The sequence below is a fragment of the Schistocerca gregaria genome, chromosome 1 (assembly GCF_023897955.1).
Source record: "Schistocerca gregaria isolate iqSchGreg1 chromosome 1, iqSchGreg1.2, whole genome shotgun sequence".
In the NCBI taxonomy this organism is placed as follows: Eukaryota; Metazoa; Arthropoda; class Insecta; order Orthoptera; family Acrididae; genus Schistocerca; species Schistocerca gregaria.
Genome location: NC_064920.1, coordinates 644,611,485 through 644,633,688, shown reverse-complemented (window position 1 = coordinate 644,633,688; position 22,204 = coordinate 644,611,485). Strand labels below are relative to the sequence as shown.

At 40.7% G+C, this 22,204-nt stretch overlaps 1 protein-coding gene across 2 annotated transcripts in view; it reads left to right on the top strand.

The window, feature by feature from the left end:
• The first annotated feature begins 9,178 nt into the window (after positions 1–9,178).
• Positions 9,179–22,204, top strand: part of LOC126360804 (uncharacterized) — a 66,019-nt gene continuing 52,993 nt past the window's right edge. The window contains exons 1-3 of one of the 2 annotated variants that reach the window (XM_050007739.1): positions 9,179–9,364; positions 10,010–10,203; positions 16,970–17,198. In XM_050007739.1, coding sequence (XP_049863696.1) covers positions 9,289–9,364; positions 10,010–10,203; positions 16,970–17,198 — 499 coding nt within the window. In that variant the 5' untranslated portion in view covers positions 9,179–9,288. The remainder of the gene's footprint in view (positions 9,365–10,009; positions 10,204–16,969; positions 17,199–22,204) is intronic. The other variant, XM_050007740.1, reaches the window with a different exon arrangement.

The following is a 22,204-nucleotide window of genomic DNA, read 5'->3' as shown; positions in this document are numbered from 1 at the left end:
ATTGTAACTACTGTAACTACTGTAATTTCGAAAGTTTGTCCGCCTGAAAATGTCCTGTTGTCCCAAGCATATTGCAATAAACGGTGTATTTCTATCGCTGCTCGTTTAGTTTTTATTGCCGTTTCAAATATACCGGTCATTTTTGAAACACCCTGTAGAAGTCAATCGGAAAGAGTTGTTTTCCGTTATTTAGGCTGCCGCGAACCTCGCGGATACATGTAGTTTGTTGTGTTCATGTCTTTCATGTGCATAATCTGAATAATGGAGGATGTACCCCCTTCAACTAGCGCTGTAATATATATTTGGGAGCCTGTCACAGCAAAGGCAAGCGGGAAGTTACCGACGCTGTGTTGTTTTGGTTTGTAAAAGTGTTGCAAGACAGATGGATTATCAATGCACTACCGGAAGCACGCAGTTATGTTTCTCGGCGTTCCAGATTGATAGGAGCGGCTACGGTTAGCGATTTTTGGAGCTGGCGAACGAAATGTCGATACTGAAGTACTATACCATGAAGACGAAGAAGAAGATGATTCAGTGGAAGATATCCCGACTAGTGAATCGCAAAATGGTCATAACACTTCGGAAATCTCCACGTCACTGGGAATATGTGCTTCATCTGTTCCCGATGAGTATTACGAACCGCTTACTAACCGATTGAACTACGGCGCTATACCCCTTGAAGTAAAAGCAAAAGCGCTAGCGCTAGCCAGAAACCATCCAAATTGGAACTTACAAACACTGCAATAGAATGGAGCAACAACAGCCCTGAAAAGGAAGAAGGTCTTGAAATTGTGGGAAAATGATATCGTTAAAGGAGGAACAAGATACGACAAATACCAGGCGAGAAATAAGTGAACATACAACCGATATGTCGAATCTCGTTGTCGTAACGAGACTGTAACAATGAGAATACTTCAGGAGTGGGCTGCAGGTGCAGCGCTTCAATATACGGCCAACAAGTATTTTACGTTTGCTGCGTCATTATCTTGGGATAGAAATTTCAAATCGAAGTATAAAATTCGTCGACGGCACGTTACTAAATACGTCTCTCATAAGGCGGTACAAAATACAGATTATATACAGAAAGTGGCGGGTCTTTTCAGCACGCAAATGGCGCCACTTTGACCGGTTTTAATCGCGATTACGTGATCAACACCGATCAAACATGATGCGAGTATCGGGTGAACATTCGACGAATGTTATCGCATAATGGAGAAAAACGAACCCTTGTCGCAGTTGATAGCAAAAACAAACTAACACATTCGTAATTGTTCAAATTGACTTGTCTTATATCATGACGTGCTTTGCTGTACAAATTGTATGATCTACAGGACCAATAATAAATCAAATAAAATCAAATATGCCATCACAGCCTCTGGAAAAGTGTTGCCTAAGGTTTTCCTGTGTTTACAAGAAACGAATGTTACATTTGGTTCTCGGGTTATAGAAAAGGTCAATCGTTTAACCGACTCGTTGAAAAATGTTTACATTACCTGCTCCAAATTCGGGAAACTGACGAATGCGATTTACGGAACATTTCTTGAGAGTGTTTTAAAACCATACGTTTCTAATAACAAGTTTAGACTAATATTGGATTTCTGGAGTGGACAAATTAATACTACAATATATGACACAATGTTTGTAGATGGCGAGGGTCAGCCCCACAGTAAAAGTAATACCACTAAACTGCATACTTGTGTACCAGCCGAGTGATGTTTATTTCTATCGCCAGGTTAAAAACTTTATTTCCAGGCTTCAGAATTGCAGTGTGCTTCTGGAAACCCAGCGGGAATGGCACAACCGCACGGATGCAATAACTATTCACAGCATAATTCATAACAAACTTTCAGCACCGATTTTTCAGGCAATGATGTCGTATGCGTGGTGCGCATCAAAATTAATTCCAGAAAAAGACATATTTTTAAATGTAAACCAAGTTTTTTATCCGCCGAGTCTTCGGGAGGAACAGTGTGGCTGTCGAAAGATTGCATTCATTTGATGTTCTTAGTGTCGTGAGTATATTTGTTTTGAATGTTTGTGTAACAAGTACCATCTATCTATCTGTTCGAAGAAAAGTTAGGACATGTAACAGTGACTGGAACAGCCATTGTAAAGTGACATAGAGTAACATTTTAGCTGTTTGCTATCCCAAGAGGTTTGAGAAATGTATTTGCCTACCTTATTATTATCATTCCTTATTGATTTACTTACCTTATTAACCCTCCTATCCCTATCAATTGAGATATGGAAAAATACAAACGAAAAGAAGAATATCCGCTAGGTTTCTTCGAGATTCGAACCTGGGTTCTCCGATTCCCAGTTATCTTGGACTTTGTGCTATTTTTTATTGTTCATAACATTCTACAGTATTCCATAATTTTAACTGACATTTAAAAGTAATAAAACAAACTAAAATTAATTACAGGTTCCTTGACATTTTAAAAGAAATCCAAGTCTAGACTAGAGAGTGATGTTCGTCATTTGATCGTATGTGTTTTTCAAAGATCAAATTGTCTCTCGTTTCTCTATGTTCAGAGGCATATAATCGAAAACGGAGTTCACATGACGGTTCTTCTGAGGAAGTTGGCGCCGCGCGGGATTAGCCGAGTGGTCTTGGGCGCTGCAGTCATGGACTGTGTGGGCTGATCCCGACGGAGGTTCGAGTCCTCCCTCGGGCATAGGTGTGTGTGTTTGTCCTTAGGATAATTTAGGTTAAGTAGTATGTAAGTTTAGGGACTGATGACCTTAGCAGTTAAGTCCCATAAGATTTCACACACATTTCAACATGTTTTTTACAACGCATTTGTCCACCTCTGTATCATAGTAATTATTCATGCGTAGTAGCTTGTGAAGCTGGTCGGAGATGTACGTCCAAACATCTCTTTCGCTCCTTTCTTTACTGGGCAGTAGGTAAAATACTGCGGGTCCCTTCAACCAGTTGACGGCATTTGCTTCGAAGTGGAGTATAGTTTTTCTTCCGGATATAAAAGACATGTTGGCGTTATCAAATACGGCGGTTTCCTGTGCATAGTCGCTAATTTTTTTTCTGTTTGACAACCGCATGTTATTTGCATTTCCACAGACAAATTGATGTTCATCTATGTCAATCAGGTTGCAAGTGGTACACCAAGGGGAATCAGCCAGATGAATGGAATGTAGTCTGGAGTTCGTTGGAAATTTCCTATTCACAAAATAATACCACAAAGATCGCACTTTTGTTGGTAAATGCGGGTGGCGTATGTTCCTCCAGACATCATGCCATGAGTGACTGACGTATTTTTGTTCTACAATGTTCTTGGTCTGAAAATTCATTAAGTTTTGGTATAATTTCTTGACTTTGGTGACATCTTTCTCGGGTGTTCCCAGTCTAATGTAGCTATATTCTACGAAGAAATATTTGAGGTGGTGAAGTTCATTTGGGATGTGGTGAATGTCTATTGGGTCGTCCTGGCCTGGCCGGAGCTATTTCATCTAACAGAAATGCGGCAACACTTTTGACTGACCGCTTCCACAGTTTATCTGTTTTACAGACGTGCAACGCTTTTGCTTTATTCTACAGGTCTGTAAGATTCAGTCCATCGTTCTCAGTCGGTAGAGTCAACGTTTGGTACCTGACTTTGAAGATGTGGCCGCGGCAGACGAAGTGGTCAACAGCAGCCAAAATCCTGTTCGCCAATTCCCTCGGCGTTGGCAGGGCTTGCGCCTCGTAGTTTAATTTAGAGGATAAATAGATGTTCACGAGAGCCACTCTTTGTGTCTCATCGAGAGTACGGAGATTGTGCTGACGTATACAGGCACGGATGACGTTGAGGATTCTTCTGTAATTAATTGCGGTGGTTTGACGAATATTCCTCGTATACTCCACCCCAAGACATGTCATGGTGGCAGTTTCCTTTATTGGTCCACGAATGGGAACTCCTAATCCGCTTCCAATATTCATTATGTCAGACTTATTTCTATCCCGTTTCGCACCAGATACTTGTTCACATTTGTTCACATTATGTCGAGTGCTTTCTCTATCTCGTCGTTGTCTTTGACAATAAATGCAACGTCATCGGCATATGCCCTGCAAACAATCCTACGGCCGCGTGTAGTGAATCCTTGGAGATTGTGGCTCAGGTGAAAAAGTAATGGTTCGATTGCTATTGCGAAGGGTGACATAGACATCGGGCACCCTTTCCGCACCGAACTTTTCATTGCAATGGACCTACTGGACTGTCGATGTTGATTTCTGCAGAAGATTTGTAATAATGTTGATAAAACCTTGCAGAAAGTTCATGGCACGCATGGTGTGAAAAAGGTAAGCATGATCGACCCTATCGAATGCTTTCTCATAGTCCAATGATACGATGGCGCATTTTATCTTACAGGCTGCGGAAATAATATCTCTATAGTCGCACAGTGTGTGGTAAATGGACCTGTCTTTTCCTACGCTCGATTGATGTGATCCAGTGACTGGAGAGTGATAGGCCTGAAATTTGTTACCGAGTTTCCTGCAGGATGTTTCGGGATTAGAACTATGGTTCCTTCTAGGAAATCGTGTGTGACGCCATTGGCGGGATTCATTTAGTTCGTTACAGATACACGTTAATTTGGGAATCAACTGTCTTCTGAACATTTGATAAAACTCCACCGGGATGCCGTCAGGCCCAGGAGACTTGTTTTTCGGGCTTCGTGTTATAGCATCTGGGATTTCTTCTTCTGTAATTTGAGTTGATAGGTTGTTTGCTTCTACTGGGTCGAGCCTACGTGTTAATCCTGTCATTAAGTCGCACTGCCTAATAACTCTGTGAAGTACTTGTGATTTTCGTTCTTGATGTCACTTTGCTGCGTCAGTAATCTGCAGTCAGAATATTTTTGTTCAGTTATTATTTTCCTACGTTGCCCCTTCCTCTTGTCGGGTTCAGCTAAACTGGTGGCTGTCCGACCTTTGCTTAACGTGATTCAGAAGAATGAAGACCTTCAGTTGAGCAACAATAACTTTATTGCGAGCGCGTACCTGACGACGCCCGGCATGCATGGACCGATCGGAGTTACAAAATTTTGCTTCCGGGCTCTACAGAACAATCCTTAATCCTGGGAAAACTTTAGTAGTTATTAGAGAGAAAACAGTACTTGTCCACACAAGGCAGGAGGCACGGAACTACTCACTAACTCAAAAAAACAAGGAATAATAATAATAAACAGAACGTATATAAAAGCTAGAAAAACACAGCGCCTCTAGAGGCTGAGCGCGGAACTACACAAACGTCGTGCACAGTAATTACGACTGCACAGCACTGCACTGACACACACACACGCACGCACGCACACACACACACACACACACACACACACACACACACACACACACACCGGCAAGCTTGAATTAGCGCGTGGCAGCGCCGCTACACTCTCATTAATCACATGATACATAGATGTTTGTTCTCCTTTTACAGCACCGTGAAGTCTTGCTCTTACTTGATGACCATCCAGCTGTTTCCGCTTCAATCCGAGAAGTTTGGACTGAATTCGTTTTATTTCCACGTAGTTGGCAATTACTGACACATCAGATTGGTACAGGCCACGAAGGACTTGGAAGTAATGTCCTACCATCCGTTTTGCCAGACATTTTCATCAGTTTCTTATCGCGGGGTTCACACATTTCACCCACCATGTCAGTGCCGAGGTATATGAAATGAATTTGCTATCGCAAGCGTTCCATAAGTTATTGAATATTTCATGGTATTCAGGGTCTTTTAGGTGTTTCACGTTCAGCTTCCACAAGCCTCGTCCCCAGTACATTTCTTGCCGTTTTAAGTTCATGGTACATATGTACATATGGTGATCCGAAAAGATAGTGGGCCGTAACTCTGTTTGGAGGACGTGTGTTTCCAGGTCGACTGTTAAATAGATCCTGTCGATGCGACTAGCGGAATGATTCGTAATATGAGTGAAACCGGGCAATGCACCGTTCTTGAGCTCCCATGTGTCAACTAAGCTGAGTTCTGTAATTACGACTCCGAGTTCTGTACAGTTATTAAAATGCGGCGTCTGGGCTTTTAGAGACAGCACACAATTATAGTCACCTCCAATAATGATATGCTCGTAGCGGCCACCGAAAAGGGGAACTATATCATCTCCTGTTCCCGGTGGCAGATGGTGCATAGATATTTATAAAACGCGTATTGTGAATGGTGACTGCTAGACCTCTGGCGTTTGCCAGTTTCTCGACATCTTTGATGATGATTCCTTCTTTGGTGAGTATCGCCGTTCCGAGGTCACGGTCGTTCCCTGGATTTACGACTGCATTGTAACCTGTGATGGTATCCAGTCTAATATCTGCTACTTCTTGCAACATAATAACATCAATATCGGCGGCATAGGGCATATCTTGTAAGTTCTTAAAGTTTAATTCGCTACGGATCTTGTTTAGATTCAACGTCCCGACTCTATAAGCTGGCAATGGAATCGTGATTAATTAAGTACAGAAGTCGTTATGGCCCACTGTCGACGAAGCCTAAGGTTTTTCATGTAGTGGCCGAGACGATGTCTCGTCCTTCATTTCCTTGACTTCTTGAACTGGAATCTTTCCTCCTGGTAGGTGTGACACTTCCTTCATTTCCTCATCTGCGGGAAATTCTTCAATGTCATTTGCCCAGTTTCTAGTATCACTACGCTGAGACAACTCTATCTCTGGCCCACGTTGAGATGGAGTCCTGTTCTTCGTTTCCTTACTTGTGGACCGTTCATTTCAACATCCTGTTGCATCTCCATTTTCACTTTTCGAAAATCGTCTTTTCCCGGTGTGTGCGGGGTCTGTTGGTCTACGTCAAAATTGACAGGTGCCATACCACTGATTTTGCGACCGATTTGTTGTGCCTTTTCACGCACTGATTGTACCTTTTGAGGAGCGCCAGGTGGAGCTATCCTCCGTTTTTTATGCTTTTTGTGAAGAATCCGGATTTCTGTCGCTCCTCAGTCTCGGAAGCCGTGCTGTGATCTTGTGCAGCATCCTCGTTCTCTTCTCGCTGTACATCTTGCTCAATAGTTCCGTCATTTTTGGAAAGACATCCTGCTTCTGTGATGGGCACCGCTTCAGGCGACGGAACGACTGTATTTAGTTCAGTAGATCTAATGGTCACTGACAAGTTTTTGTCATCGTCTTTCCTGTCACCACTGCTCACCACAGCGAAACTCGATGTGTGGCAGTGTGGCCACCGGTGGCCGTAGCATATGCCACTGGTAAGGTTGTCATCGTCATGGGAGGCACTGCTTCCCCTGTCGATTCCTGCATCACTCTCCTCTGTATACATTTGTAACGTACATGTCCAGTCTGCCCACAGCCGGAGCAAGTACGCGGCTGTCCATCATACATCACAACATTGCAGATGTTGGCAATACCCAGTTTATGTCAGTTACTACAATGTTTATGTCATCTGCAAACAGGGTTATGTGAGTACCATGTACTGGAATCTTGATATCATTTATGTAAAGAAGAAATAGGAGACGTCCTAGAACACTCCCCTGCGAGACCCCAATTGGCACAGTCTGAATATCCGATCTGTAAATAACACTTTTACTGTGTGTTGTTGAAGTTTGTACTACCTGTTTCCTATTATGGAGACTGAAACGACTTTTTACCACTCCTCGTATACCGACATATTTTAATTTGCCTAGCAGGATATCATGTTGGACAATATCAAATGCCTTTGATAAGTCCAAGTTTATTCCTATTGTACTGTTGTTCCTATCTAGCCCCGTTACTATATTTTCAATCAATTGGGTGATAGCTGACTCTGTACTCATTCCTTTGCGAAAGCCGTGTTGGTTTACAGACAATAGATTGAATTTCTCGAGGTAATTTGTAATTCTGTTTTTCGTGACTGTGTCTATTACTTTTGAAAATACCGATAATAAAGCAACTGGTCTATAGTTTCCCACTTCATGTATATTGCCCTTTTTATATGATGGTTTTATTTTTGCAATTTTTAATTACTGTGGAAAGACTCCTTCTGTCAATGACATGTTTATGATGTGTGAGAGCGGTTCTGATATGACACTAGCACATCTCATCATGACTGAACAAGATACCTCATCAATCGCTGAGGACATTTTATTCTTCATTGTTTTTATTATTCGATTAACTTCCAATTTGTTCGTGGGAGATAGCAATATTGAATTAACACTTAGTTCTCCTGGGATTGATGTTCTACTAATCCTGTAACAATTTTTACTCAGTTTGATTCCACTATTTGTGAAGTAGTCATTAACGTAATTTGCTAAAGTAAGGTTTCTGACTAGCGCACCTTGATCATCTTTTAAAACAAAGTCATCAAGACTTCTCATATTTTTGCTTGGGCCTCTTTCTTTTTTTACTGCATTCCACACAGCTTTCGATTTGTTTGCTGACCCAGCAATTACACTGTCATTGTGCATTGTCTTGGATTTTTTATCACCTTTCTATAAATTTTCTTATATGTCATAACAAAATCTGTGAAATTTTTATCTTTGTTGTCTTTTTTTGAGTTGACTGATATGTTTTAGTGTTTGACTAGATACTCTAATAGCAGGTATTATCCACTGGCCGACAAACACAGTAGGCCTACAGAACGATAAATGAGCTGTCGATGGCTTTTGCATGTAGAGGTACATGTCTGTGCTTCTGCCGTGTGACTCTGTGTGTTTATATACATTTGATATCAACGTGGTGAGCTGCAGTAATATCCAACATCACAAGTGTTTCTTCACGAATGTGTGGTAGCTTACCACTCGATTCACGGTTTTTGTCCATACTTGCAATTATTTTAGAATCATTTTTAGAAACATGTATGCCTTCTGATACTACACAAACCCTTGGAGGCAAGAAAATAACTCAAATGTTTCGTAAGTTACGTAGGAAATGGATGCAAAACAAACGTTACGCTTACGACGTACCTGACGCTCACCTTACACGCCGCTTGGAGCGCTAGTATCGCCCCATCTGTCAAACGATAACAACTTTTACAGCACTGAATGTCGCGACTGTTATGTTAGACTATGGTTGCACTATCGAAATATTGAGCAACATTATTGACAGTGTAAGACCCACTTTAGCCAACGGGCATCAGAATTCGAGCGTAGTCCACCCATGAGCCTATCGGTCTTGAGTGGCAATTGGCATGGTGTTTTTGTTTTATCAACTTTGAATATGGATTATCTCAGTACTAACATGTTTGACTGCGCGGCATTGAATGTAGGATATATTTATGAATATCTTTGGATTCGTATACAGGAGGGCATGCTTAGTAGTAAACACAAACAGTAAACATGGGTGGTGAGCAAGGAGAAGCATGCGAGATAACTGATGTACAGTTTTTCTCCAAGAAGCGGCATCCTATCGTAGGTAATCAGACGCACTATTACATTTCACCGAACTTTAGACATTTCTCCGCAATCGCCGAACTAAAAGAAGTATCCTGGCTTTGACATCTCATAAATGTTGAGGTGTATTAATAGACAAGTTATTTATGTTAGTAGTTACCAGAATGCTACTTTTGTTTGATGCTAATGAAGCCAACCAATTATTTTAGTTCCCAACCTTATTTATTGTAGTATAGTTTTATTTGTGTGTGTTATTGCACTTTATTCATAATAACCAATTGAGTACCGTTCGCTGTAGTGCGGATGTTTTTGTAGACGTGCTATATCGAACTCCATGTGTTGGCATAAATATTGTGTCGATCCGAACAATGATATTGACCACTGTGAAAATTTTAAATAGAAAAAGTGGACTTTGCACTATAAAGCTAGCATTGAACAACCAGTTTTTACATCTTCAATGGGGACACTATCACACACAGGACCATAGCTTCAGTGTTAAGTGATAATCTTAATAAGTAGCTTTCATTTTCTTCTGTAACAAGGCAAAAGTCATGTAAACAGTAACTGAATTTATCCTGTGTAATTTTAGGGTCTAAATACCTACTTCATATGCAGCTCTTGCTGCACAAGTAATTGTAAATCAATATCAAATACGTACTGTTTGCAGTTACATTCCAAAATGGTGAGCTCTTGCCAGATGCTGTGGAGAGGCTGAAATGTGGAGTTTATCGTGACAAGAAAACTGGAGAACGCATTGTTGCAGTGGCCTCTGAGTCCAGAGTGTATTTCGGATCACCAGCTTCTGCTTCAAGCAAATTGTGCCGTACTCTCCTAGCTATACGTAACAAACAGACCAATAAGGTAATCTACTTTTATCATCAGCAGCTGTGGCCAATGAGCGATTTCTAATGTAGTAGCTACTGCAGTACTTTGTGAATCAGTTAACAGAATTTGATGGACAGCACTTTCTGCACCATCATCACTTTCTTGTTTATGATGAATGTGTGTGAGTAGAACAACTGTTGGTAAGCCTCTGTGTGAATGTACACATTTAATGCACACACATTAACAAAACGAAATTGTAGCATGAATTCTTGTACATTATATTACACAGAAAAAAGAAATAGAGCATTAAACTACAGTAATGCATAAGATACTTGAAACAAGTGAGGCATAAGTTCTCAGTTCTCACAGTCCCACTAAGGCTAAAGTTATGCATTGGTATCCCCCACCCCTTGAAATCTTGATTGTTGTGACAGAGTGATCCATATAGCAGCCCGAGATCTAGGTTAGGTTGAGAGGTAACAATTTGCTTGTCAGTTGGTGAAGGCAATGAATGTGAAAGCAGATAATCTGATTGTGGTATCAAAATGACCAGTAGTGAAGCCTAATGTTTGCTTCCAAGCCAAGTTGAAAAATGTAAGGGGGATCTAATACATAACTTTTATCTCCATCTAGAACCATGCCTGCAAAAATCAGAAAACAACTACATTTTCAGCCCTAAATCTTGAAGCAGCAGATGATGATGAGACTTTGTCAGTGGTTTTGTAATCTTTTCTGCCAACATTTGGTCTGAAAGTAGGCTAAGTGCTTCACAGTCACTTGTGCTCACTTGTTTTTCTATCTTGTAAATGGTTGTCTTTATGGCTATACATTTGATTAGACTCCTGTAGCTATTAGACTTAGCCAAGTTAGTTGCTTCCTTGTTGTCACAGATAAGCTCGAAAGAATCCTTCTTGGGCCTAGCCTTTGAAGTCATATATAGCCTCTGGACACGCTGAGGTCAGAGCCATATATTCTGCTGCAGTTGTGGAAAAAGCTACAGTGAGCTGTTTCTTATTTTACCAGGATATTGTTGCTCCTTGAAATGTAAGCAAATGTCATCTAGTGTTCGGAATCTCAGCTCAGTCTGCATCGCAGTAATCTATTACATTGTCATGCTTTAGAAAACAGTAGCTTCAAATCCTTCGTACCTTTTAGATATCAAAAAATCCTTTTGACTGCCTGCCATTTCAGTATGCCTAAATTTTTATGAAAACAACTGACAATTCCTATGAATAAGCTAGGTCCAGCCTTGTACCTAACCGAGCATACATGAAGCTTGCAGTGCTTTATGATAGGTTATGTTCTTCATAGCTTCTTGATCTTGTTCTACTTGTACCATGAGTGAGTGCTTGGCAACTGTCCAGTTTTATAGATATCAGATTATGCTCTTCCAAGACGAATCTGTTGAGAATTGTTTCACATAGTTTGTCTGGTCTTTCAATAAACAACCTTCTTTGTAGTTCCTGATACTTAATTGGTATACATTAATAGTTAGTAGCTTCACCAAGACGTTTCAGCTTGGGTTCTTCTCTTAGTTTTCTCTTGAAAATCTCTTTCTCCCTGAAAATCCACATAAACAGCAACTACAGAAATGTATGGCAATAATTTTTGTAATAGACCCAATGGTCGGCTGTTGACCTCTCGAGGTTTATATTCAACAACTTATTGCCTAATTTCAAGTTCCTGCAGTGACCACCTTGCTCTTATCCATATAATGTCTCTTTCAGTTCTGCAACACCAGTATCTTTCAATGTCTTTATAACTGGATCTACTTCTGGAACCTTTACATAGATCCCTTCATACAAGTAACCTTCTAAGAAAGCCATGACAACTCCAGTTGATGAGTGACAGGATCATGTTTGGTAGCCATAGCAAATAAATGCCGTAATGAGTTATATCCTATAACTGGTGTGTATGGTTCATCAAATTCCAGCCAATGCATCTGAGTACAATCTTTCAGTACTGTGTATTCTTTATACCATACATTATGGACTTTAAAATCTTCTTTGTTTTAAAGACCCATTTCACTTTTATTAGCTTCTTAAACGAAGGTCAAATGGCAGACTCCTATATTTTATTCTCTTTGTGAGGTTGTAACTTCTTTTGTGTTACCACTAGCCAATTTCTACTATTGTCTTACATCATTGCATCTGCCGGTGACAAAAGGATTGGAGTCAGTTGACTGTTTAGACTGATGAGTGATGAAGCCATGCAGGATCTTTGGCTTTGGAATTCTTGATTACTTTCATCTTGGATTTTTGTTGTTGTTGTGGTCTTCAGTTCAGAGACTGGTTTGATGCAGCTCTCCATGCTACTCTATCCTGTGCAAGCTTCTTCATCTCCCAGTACCTACTGCAACCTTCATCTTTCTGAATCCGCTTAGTGTATTCATATCTTGGTCTCCCTCTGCGATTTTCACCCTCCACGTTACCCTCCAATACTAAATTGGTGATCACTTGATGCCTTAGAACATGTTCTACTGACCGATCCCTTCTTCTAGTCAAGGTGTGCCACAAATTTCTCTTCTCCCTAATTCTATTCAGTACCTCCTCATTAGTTATGTGATCTACCCATCTAATCTTCAGCATTCTTCTGTAGCACCACATTTCGAAAGCTTCTATTCTCTTCTTGTCTAAACTATTTATCATCCACATTTCACTTCCATACATGGCCACACTCCATACAACTTCTTTCAGAGACGACTTCCTGACACTTAAATCTGTACTCAGTGTTAACAAATTTCTCCTCTTCTGAAACGCTTTCCTTGCCATTGCCAGTCTACATTTTATATTCTCTCTACTTCGACCATCATCAGTTATTTTGCTCTCCAAATAGCAAAACTCCTTTACTACTTTAAGTGTCTCATTTCCTAATCTAATTCCCTCAGCATCACCCAACTTAATTCGACTACATTCCATTATCCTCATTTTGCTTTTGTTGATGTTCATCTTATAACCTTCTTTCAAGACACTGTCTATTCCGTTCAGCTGCTCTTCCAGATCCTTTGCTGTCTGTGACAGAATTACAATGTCATCGGCGAACCTCAAAGTTTTTATTTCTTCTCCATGGATTTTAATTCCTACTCCGAATTTTTCTTTTGTTTCCTTCACTACTTGCTCAATATACAGATTGAATAACATCAGGGATAGGCTACAACCCTGTCTAAGTCCCTTCCCAACCACAGCTTCCCTTTCATACCCCTTGACTCTTATATATCTGCCATCTGGTTTCTGTACAAATTGTAAATAGCCTTTCGCTCCCTGTATTTTACCCCTGCCACCTTCAGAATTTGAAAGAGAGTATTCCAGGCAACATTGTCAAAAGCTTACTCTAAGTCTACAAATACTAGAAACGTAGGTTTACCTTTCCTTTATCTATTTTCTAAGATAAGTCATAGGGTCAGTATTGCCTCGTATTCCAACATTTCTATGGAATCCAAACTGATCTTCCCCGAGTTTGGCTTCTACTAGTTTTTCCATTCGTCTGTAAAGAATTCATGTTAGTATTCTGCAGCCGTTGCTTATTAAACTGATAGTCTGGTAATTTTTACATCTGTCAACACCTGCTTTCTTTGGGATTGGAATTATTATATTCTTCTTGAAGTCTTAGGGTATTTCGCCTGTCTCATACATCTTGTTCACCAGATGGTAGAGTTTTGTCAGGACTGGCTCTCCCAAGGCTATCAGTAGTGCTAATGGAATGTTGTTTACTCCCGGGGCCTTGTTTTGGCTTAGATCTTTCAGTGCTCTGTCAAACTTGTCACACAGTATCATATCTCCCATTTCATCTTCATCTACATCGTCTTCCATTTCCATAATATTGTCCTCCAATACATTGCCCTTGTATAGACCCTCTATATACTCCTTCCACCTTTCTGCTTTCCCTTCTTTGCTTAGGACTGGGTTTCCATCTGAGCTCTTGATATTCATACAAGTGGTTCTCTTTTCTCCAAAAGTCTCTTTAATTTTCCTGTAGGCAGTATCTGTCTTACCCCTAGTGAGATATGCCTCCACATCCTTACATTTGTCCTCTAGCCATCCCTGCTTAGCCATTTTGCACTTCCTGTCTATCTCACTTTTGAGTAAGGGCAGCCCTTACTCTTTGCCTAAATATGTCTGCTTGTGTCTGTGTATGTGCGGATGGATATGTGTGCGTGTGTGTGCGCGACTGTACACCTGTCCCTTTTTTTTCCCCCTAAGGGAAGTCTTTCCGCTCCCGCGATTGGAATGATTCCTTACCCTCTCCCTTAAAACCCACATCCTTTCGTCTTTCCCTCTCTTTCCTGAAGAAGCAACCATCGGTTGCGAAAGCTAGTAATTCTGTGTGTGTGTTTGTGTGTTTTGTTCATTGTGCCTGTCTGCCGGCGCTTTCCCGCTTGGTAAGTCTTGGAATCTTTGTTTTTAATATACAAATTAGAGTTATATACACAAAATGTATTCTGTGAATGGTCCAGTTTGTCAGTAACAATTTCCTGGCATTGCCTAACATTGGAAGCAGAGATGTACATTCTTCCATGAAAGAGTAATTAAACCATTGATTACTCTCATGGAAGAATGTAATCCTTTTAACAATACTTACATTCATAAATTTGTACTTCAGAGAGACAGTTCTGGCCTAGTGTTTAATTGTGCCTAGCATTGGCTTTTTAGGTTAGTAACCAAGAAGTTTGGTACTCAAATCTGTGCTTAATTCAAAGATTTTATCATTGACTACTGATTCAACCTAAGAATCCATTGTGTATATGAACTGACCATAGCAGCATAAATTGTGTTGTACTTTTTTTATGGGGCATGAGATGGAGTTCAAGATCAAACAAAGATACACGCTTATTGTCTTCAATAAGACACACTACATAAATAAATATTTAACTGATGCAAAAAGAAAAAACAGAGGTTACTAAACTTATTTGACAAAGAATTCTGAAATGTGGAAGTGGAATGCTGGTTTATAGGGCTATACATTGAAGGTATATACACAGGTACATTCTAATGTTACAGTATACAGACAGGTACATTCTAATGTTACAGCCATTCAGAGTGTAGTAGATAATGCACAGTAGTTCCTATACAAGAAAGAAATACTATATGTATTCTAATAATAGGCTTTTGGGCAAAATCTTAAGGACGCGTGCTTTTTACTTCATATTGTAAACTTGTCTGGAAAGAAAACCTGCAAAATACACTGACTGAAGTAGTTAAATAAAGTTGGAAAGCAGTCTGTGAAGTAGCAGTTGTTTCTGTATAAAGTTCAAGGGCATCTGGCAAGGCATGACTATTTTACATTAATCACAATGAGAACCGATCTTAACTTTCACCTACAGCAGCTTGCACTTCACAGTTGAAAGCTGTCAAAAGTGCCACCACGTGTCTGGGATTTCTATTTGTTGACTCAGCCGTAGGGGTGCTTTAATATTAAAGAATAAATTTATTAAAATTTTGTGCATCATGCAACATTTTTTGCATGTCTCAGTGTTTGTAATACCTCATGAACTATTTGTGGTACCATGATATAATTTTTTAAGTACATTTAATGTCATATGTGGGTACTGTTTGTGAAATTTATTGCAAATAGCATTAGTTGCACAGAAGTAATAAATTTAGAGGTCACACATGATGCAGCAGGTTTTCACACATCTTATTGTGTATGATGATGTATCTCCTGAATTGTGGTAGGTAGATGGTTCTTACCGCACAGCAATTGTTGCCTGACAGTAAGGGATATGTGTACCATCGGTCCAGCTGTTTAGGAGGACATGTGGAACATTCTCACACACATACATAAATATGTTTTTGTATTAGGTATAGATTTAAAGATTCCTTGGGTATCTTAGAAAGTGTGTGTGTGTGTGTGTGTGTGTGTGTGTGTGTGTGTGTGTGTGTGTGTGTGTGTGTGTGTGTGTGTGTGTGTGTCTTATATACCTTTCCATACAGAAAAGACAGCAAAGTGTCCTCTTTCCTTCCCCATCATGCTATATTCTCCTTTGAATCTTGTTTTGCAAGATATCTCTCTCACTCAACAGTGGTGTGTACTCAGATGTGAAACTTTGTGACAGCATCTCTGACAGTCAAATGAGTCTTTGTTCTTGTGAAATACCTCACATGAAATGGATTCAGTATCTTTGATGCCTCCGTCTTGTGTAAATCCAACTGCTGTTTGTAGTAATATAGTTTACTTGAACTGTAAAGGTGTAAGAATTTGAAACTGTGCACCTTAAACTGTTAGAGACTGCTTAGTTACTAACTTTCTTACAGTACATACATTCTCCTTCCTCCTTTAATCTGCCAACTGGAACTGTAGTGAACTTTCTGCATAAACTGAGTATTTTGTGAGTAAATTTCATGAAATAAATGCATCTGTTTTATGGAAGTAAAGTATATGTGAAGAAATTTGATAACTGTGATAATTCCACTTTCTATTCCAGAGATAAATGCCAGTATTGCTGTAACAGTACAGTAATTATTTATTTTCTCTAAGTTTTTGGAGAGCACGTGAAACATTTCCATGTATTTCATTGTGTAAGGTCTAGAAGACTACTTTTAGCCATGATATTACAACTTAAGTGGAATATAAAAAAAATCATCACGTCACAGCTTTACACGGTATAAATGAGTCAGTAAACTAATTTACGGTATTATTTATTTGTTTGAATTTTCTATGCTGTTTAACTGACTTTCAAGAAATCTTTTATTGAACTTTGTTTTGTGTCTAACTAATTCTGTTTGTGTTAAATTGTTCAACTTGTGGCACTTTCACTATATATACTTTCATTGCTCCAATATCTGACAATAAATTGAACTTGTAGGTTCGCCTCGTGGAAGTGGAGAGTGTGAACCTTTCACCGATAGTCCAGTCAGAGAAACCAGCTGTGAAAGAAATGCAGAATCTCCAAGCTTATACAAAGTTAAGTAGAACTTTTGGTTCTAAAAGAGCAAAGCGCAGTGTGGAGCAGCGAGAGGCTATGCAGCTTGAAGTTGAACACATGGAGCATCAGTTGTCACAAGCACTCAGCACAACAGCATTGGCAAAGAAGGGTTTGTTACTTTTGAATTTACATAAGGTTATAACATTTATCCTGTTACAGTTCATATACGATTTCATTAAATAGATATATCTAGTTTCTCGTATTAACTTGCTAGTCATGATCTAATCCTCTAACATAAAACTATTGATGTAATAAAGTCAGTTTATTGTACTTTAGGTCTCAAAAACCAGTTGGCTAATATTATTTGATTATTGAATCAAGCAGTGGAAACTCCAAGTTGGAATATCAACAATATAAGGGAAAGATAAATTGCTTCTACCCATAAAGATGACCCATTAAGTCACGGATAGGCACAACGAAAATACGCACATTAGCTTTCAGTCATAGCCTTTGTTAGAAAAGGAAATATACAGACATTCATCCACACAAGCAAGCACTTCTCAAGCACACATTACCACCATCTCTGGCAACTCACAGCTCAACTGGAGTGCATCTTTCTGGTACAGTGGAAGCAGCAATCTGTAAGGGGTGGGGAAGGGTTAGCATGGTACATGTGGGTGGGAAGGGGGGTAGGCGGAAGAGAGAACAGTGCTGTCTGGCAATGCACATAGGGACTAGCCTGAAAATAGGTGCACTTTTGGGAGGAAGGCTTCAAAGCACCCTCCGAAAATATACCTACCTTAGTTGACCAACACCTGCAACCCATAGCACAAAGACTTTCCTCCTATATTATAGATACAAACCATCTCCTAGATCATCTGAAATCCGTGCCTGTGCCACTCCCACCACACACCTTACTTGTCACCATTGATGCCATCTCCCTCTATACCAACATCCTCCACACCTGCTGCTGAACATTTCCTCAGTCACACCCAACTGATCCCAGACCTATGACATCCTCCTTGCTCCTTAATCAACTTTATACTTACCAACAATTACTTCACATTTGAGGGGCAGACATACAAACAGATCAGGGGTACGGCCATGGGAACCAGGACGTCTCCTTACTATGCCGACCATTTCAAGGGTCGCTTGGAGGGGGCTTTTCTGGGATCCATAAGCCTTCAGCCCCTGGTTTGGTTTGGATATATTGATGGCATATTTGCTATATGTACTCATTATGAGGGTAACCTTTTAAAAATTCCTGTAATCTCTAAATACCTTCTCTCAATTAAATTTCACATTGTCCTTGTCCAAATGCCATGCCACTTTTCTTGAAGTGGATCTGATCCTTACCGAAGGCCAGCTACACCCTTCCGTCCACATTAAACCTAAACCTATTAACAAACAACAGTACTTACTTTTTGAAAGTTGCCATCCTTTCCATGTCAAACGTTCCCACCCATACAATCTTGGCATTTGAGGCAAATGTGTGTGTTCAGATGCAGACTCTTTACAGCAATACACCACCACTCTCACCTCAGCCTTCACTGGCCATAACAGTCCCAACAGCCTAGTTCAGAAGCAGATTTCCCGGGTCTCACATCCAAACCTGGTACTGCTGATCTATCCAAAAAAACAACTTCGGAGCACACCACTTGTCACACAGTGTTATCCTGGCCAGCTACTTCGACAAGGCCATGACTTCCTTAAGTCAGGTCCTGAAATGAGATCCATTCTGCCTGAGATTTTGCACACCACAGCTGGAATAGCTTTTCGTCACCCTCCCAATCTCCCTAATATGCTTGTCAGACTTCTGCACCCATCTCCCTACCCTATGGTTCCTACTCCGTGACTATCTCCTCTGCAAGACTTGCTCTATGCAACCTCCTACCACCACCTATTCCACCCCTGTAATGGGCAAAACAAATGCTATCAAAGGGAGAGCTGTCTGTGAAACACCACCGCCACTCTCACCTCAGCCTTCACTGGCCATAACTGTCCCAACAGCCTTGTTCGGATACAGATTTCCCGGGTTTCACATCCAAACCTGGTACACATGCCATATATCAGCTGTTATGTAAAAACTGTTCAGTCCTATACATCGGCATGTCCAACACCCAGTTATCAGTCAGGATGAAGGGGCATAGATAGAGGGCGTATACAGGCAACACGCGATACCCTATTGCAGAGCAGGCTCTAAAATGTGACAGTCATGACCTTGGTGCCTGTTTCACTACACATGCCATCTGGAGTCTTCCCCCAGACACAACAAGGGATATGGCGCAGTGGTTAGCACATGTGACTCGCATTTGGGAGGACGACAGTTCAAACCTGCGTCCAGCCATCTTGATTTAGGTTTTTCGTGGTTTCCCTAAATCGCTTCGTGCAATTCCTGGGATAGTTCCTTTGAAAGGGCATGGCCAACTTCCTCCTCCATCCTTCCCTAATCTGATGTGACCAGTGACCTCACTGTTTGGTCCTCTCCCCCAAATCAACCAAGCAACCAACCAACCAACCAATCCCCCAGACACCAGCTTCTCTGAACTCCGCTGGTGGGAACTAGCACTACAAGATGTCCTTGGTTCTCGCCACCCATCTGACCTTAATTTAATTAATTTCTTGTGTCTTGGCATTTCTTCACATAACTAGTCCTTTCTTCATTCCATTTTAGTTTTCTACATCTTTCATTTTCTGACCTTTCTGTTTTTCGCCATCCTCCCTCCCACCTCTGTTTCATACAATGCACTTAGCTTTTTCACTCCTATTAACTTGTGCACAATGTTTTAATAGTAATCTCTGTCTCTCATATTACTCTATCTTGCACCTTTAAGTTCTCAAATTTCGCAAACTGTCTGGTGCAGTGCTCAACAATCAGTCTTTACTTCTCACCCCGTCCGGTAAGTCTCCCCTTACCGGGGATCTGAGTGACTTTTCGGAGCTGTACCCCTTTCTCTAAACCTCTCCATTCCTTATCCTTCACCCCTCTTCCTTCCCTTTCAACTCTTCTGCCAGAAGAAGGATCCACTGGCTCCGAAAGCTTGTAAAAGTTAAACCCTTCTTTGTGTGTGTGTTTTCCTGCTGCCACATGATGAATGGATTTTTTTATCTATCCATTTACATTATATTGACAATAATTGATTATTTTCAATATTAATGTTCATGTTAGTAATATGTGCTATGTAATACCCTCTTAGTTCCCCTCAAGGCGCTCATGACTCTTTCGTGTGTGTGTGTGTGTGTGTGTGTGTGTGTGTGTGTGTGTGTGTGTGTGTGTGTCTGTTGTGAGCATGGGTGTCCGAAGCCAGTGCAGCCCCTACTTCCTTTCTTGTGCTCGACCTTCCATCCCCAACTATCTTCTTTTTCCCTTTCTTGTGGTGATAGCCTTTGATGTTGACCTGGCTATTTCTTATCTTTTGTCAATATCTTCATTCATTTTCCTTGCAGCACTTTTTGGCTGGAGTAAATTTGATCCCCTGCTTGGTTTGACCTCCATTTTCCAATTTCTTCTGTAATATGAACCAACTGTTGAAAAACACCGTAAGTAGCACCTACTGCCTGGACTGTTGATGACTCTCTGTGCACAATAACTACATAGACTCTTACATGCTCTTAAAAGCTAATGTGATTGACAATCCAATATGTTGGGGTCATGCAGCATTTCGTAAAGCCCCCTGACAGGACTGGTATCACACTTCCAATGACTGAGCTGCTAGCTCCCCACGTATGTGAAGGAGTAGAAGCCCAACTTACTGGGGTTTTAGGAAACCTGGCAATGGCTGTTGTGCCAGATGACCTTTACTGCTGCCCTTCATCAGAATAGGTGCCATTAGAGTAGAAGTTTTGTACATAATACTTATCAGATTGAACCAACACAATGACCAATCTGATTCAGCCATCTCAAGATACAGATTTATGTATTTCAGTCTCAACAGTTACAATTCTCCTGCTTTCTGTACCCTGATACCCCATTGGAAGAGGGACAAGTCAGGTGACTGAGACTGAGACCAAAACAATTATTCAGTACCTGCTAGAACAAATGGAGATACTTTTACAGCAACAAAAACCTTTTTTTCTTTTCTTTTTTTTAACACGCAGAAAAAATGAGCAATAGATCGCTATTAATTAAAGCCTCCCTTTCTGCACAGTCTCAAGCTCTTCAGTCATGTGAATGGCTGGGTGACATACCAGTGACTATTGCCTTTTATAAAATTTTGAATATGATATAAGGAGTTACCTTACACACCAAACAGACAAGAAGCTATGAGCTAATGCTGAATAGCAAGGCTTACCTTTTGTCCAGCACTTAAAAAAATGTCACAAGGATAACCAAACAGATACAGGCAGTTTCGTATTAGCCTTCAAAGAAAACATCCTCTTCAAAGAAGTTATAGTTATGTAAATTGAAACCTTATGTTCCACTGCCCATGAGGAGTTTCTGATGTTTATGCTTTACTAATGTCATCCCACTGGATGGCAGACCTAAAATGCACAAATGGCTGACAATTACTCCAGAAAGGCTGTCCTTGTGAACAACTGGTTTTGCACGTCATTGGTACTGAACGTCATCCTACCAGATCTACCAACCCCTCCACTTTCATGTTTATTGTGAGAGCACCTCCAGAAACTGTTCCCACCTAGAGAAGGAGCTTCTCCGTCCAGAGTCTACCAGTGATAGGACTTCCTCTTGGGACTCTTCTCCCTAGAAACCCCCATATCGGAGGCCCGGCTCCAGCCAGAGGCTGAAAGAGCCATAGTCTGTGTGTCCCAAGATTGCTCACTCATGATCGATCCTCACGCAGACAGCGGATAAGCCCTCGCAAGAATCTCTGTGACCAGGAACTGCAAAAGAGGAAAAGAAGGAGAATAGGGAGAAGGCTACTCGGGTGACCCTTGAAGGTACCTGATCCCCTTATGCATTCTAATTCTTATCCCTCAGCATGATGATCCAGAGCAGATGTAATAAACACTACTGTCACATGATGGAACTAATTTCCTCTTATTCTGCAGTCTGTATCGCCCTCCAAGAAATTCACTTCACTGATGACCATTCCCCAATGTTTCATGATTACCATGCATTCTGTGTGAATCATAATGGTTGCAGGAGAGCATTTGGAGGGATCAGTACATTGGTTCATACAGACGTCATCAGTGAGTGGATTCCCCTCCAAACCA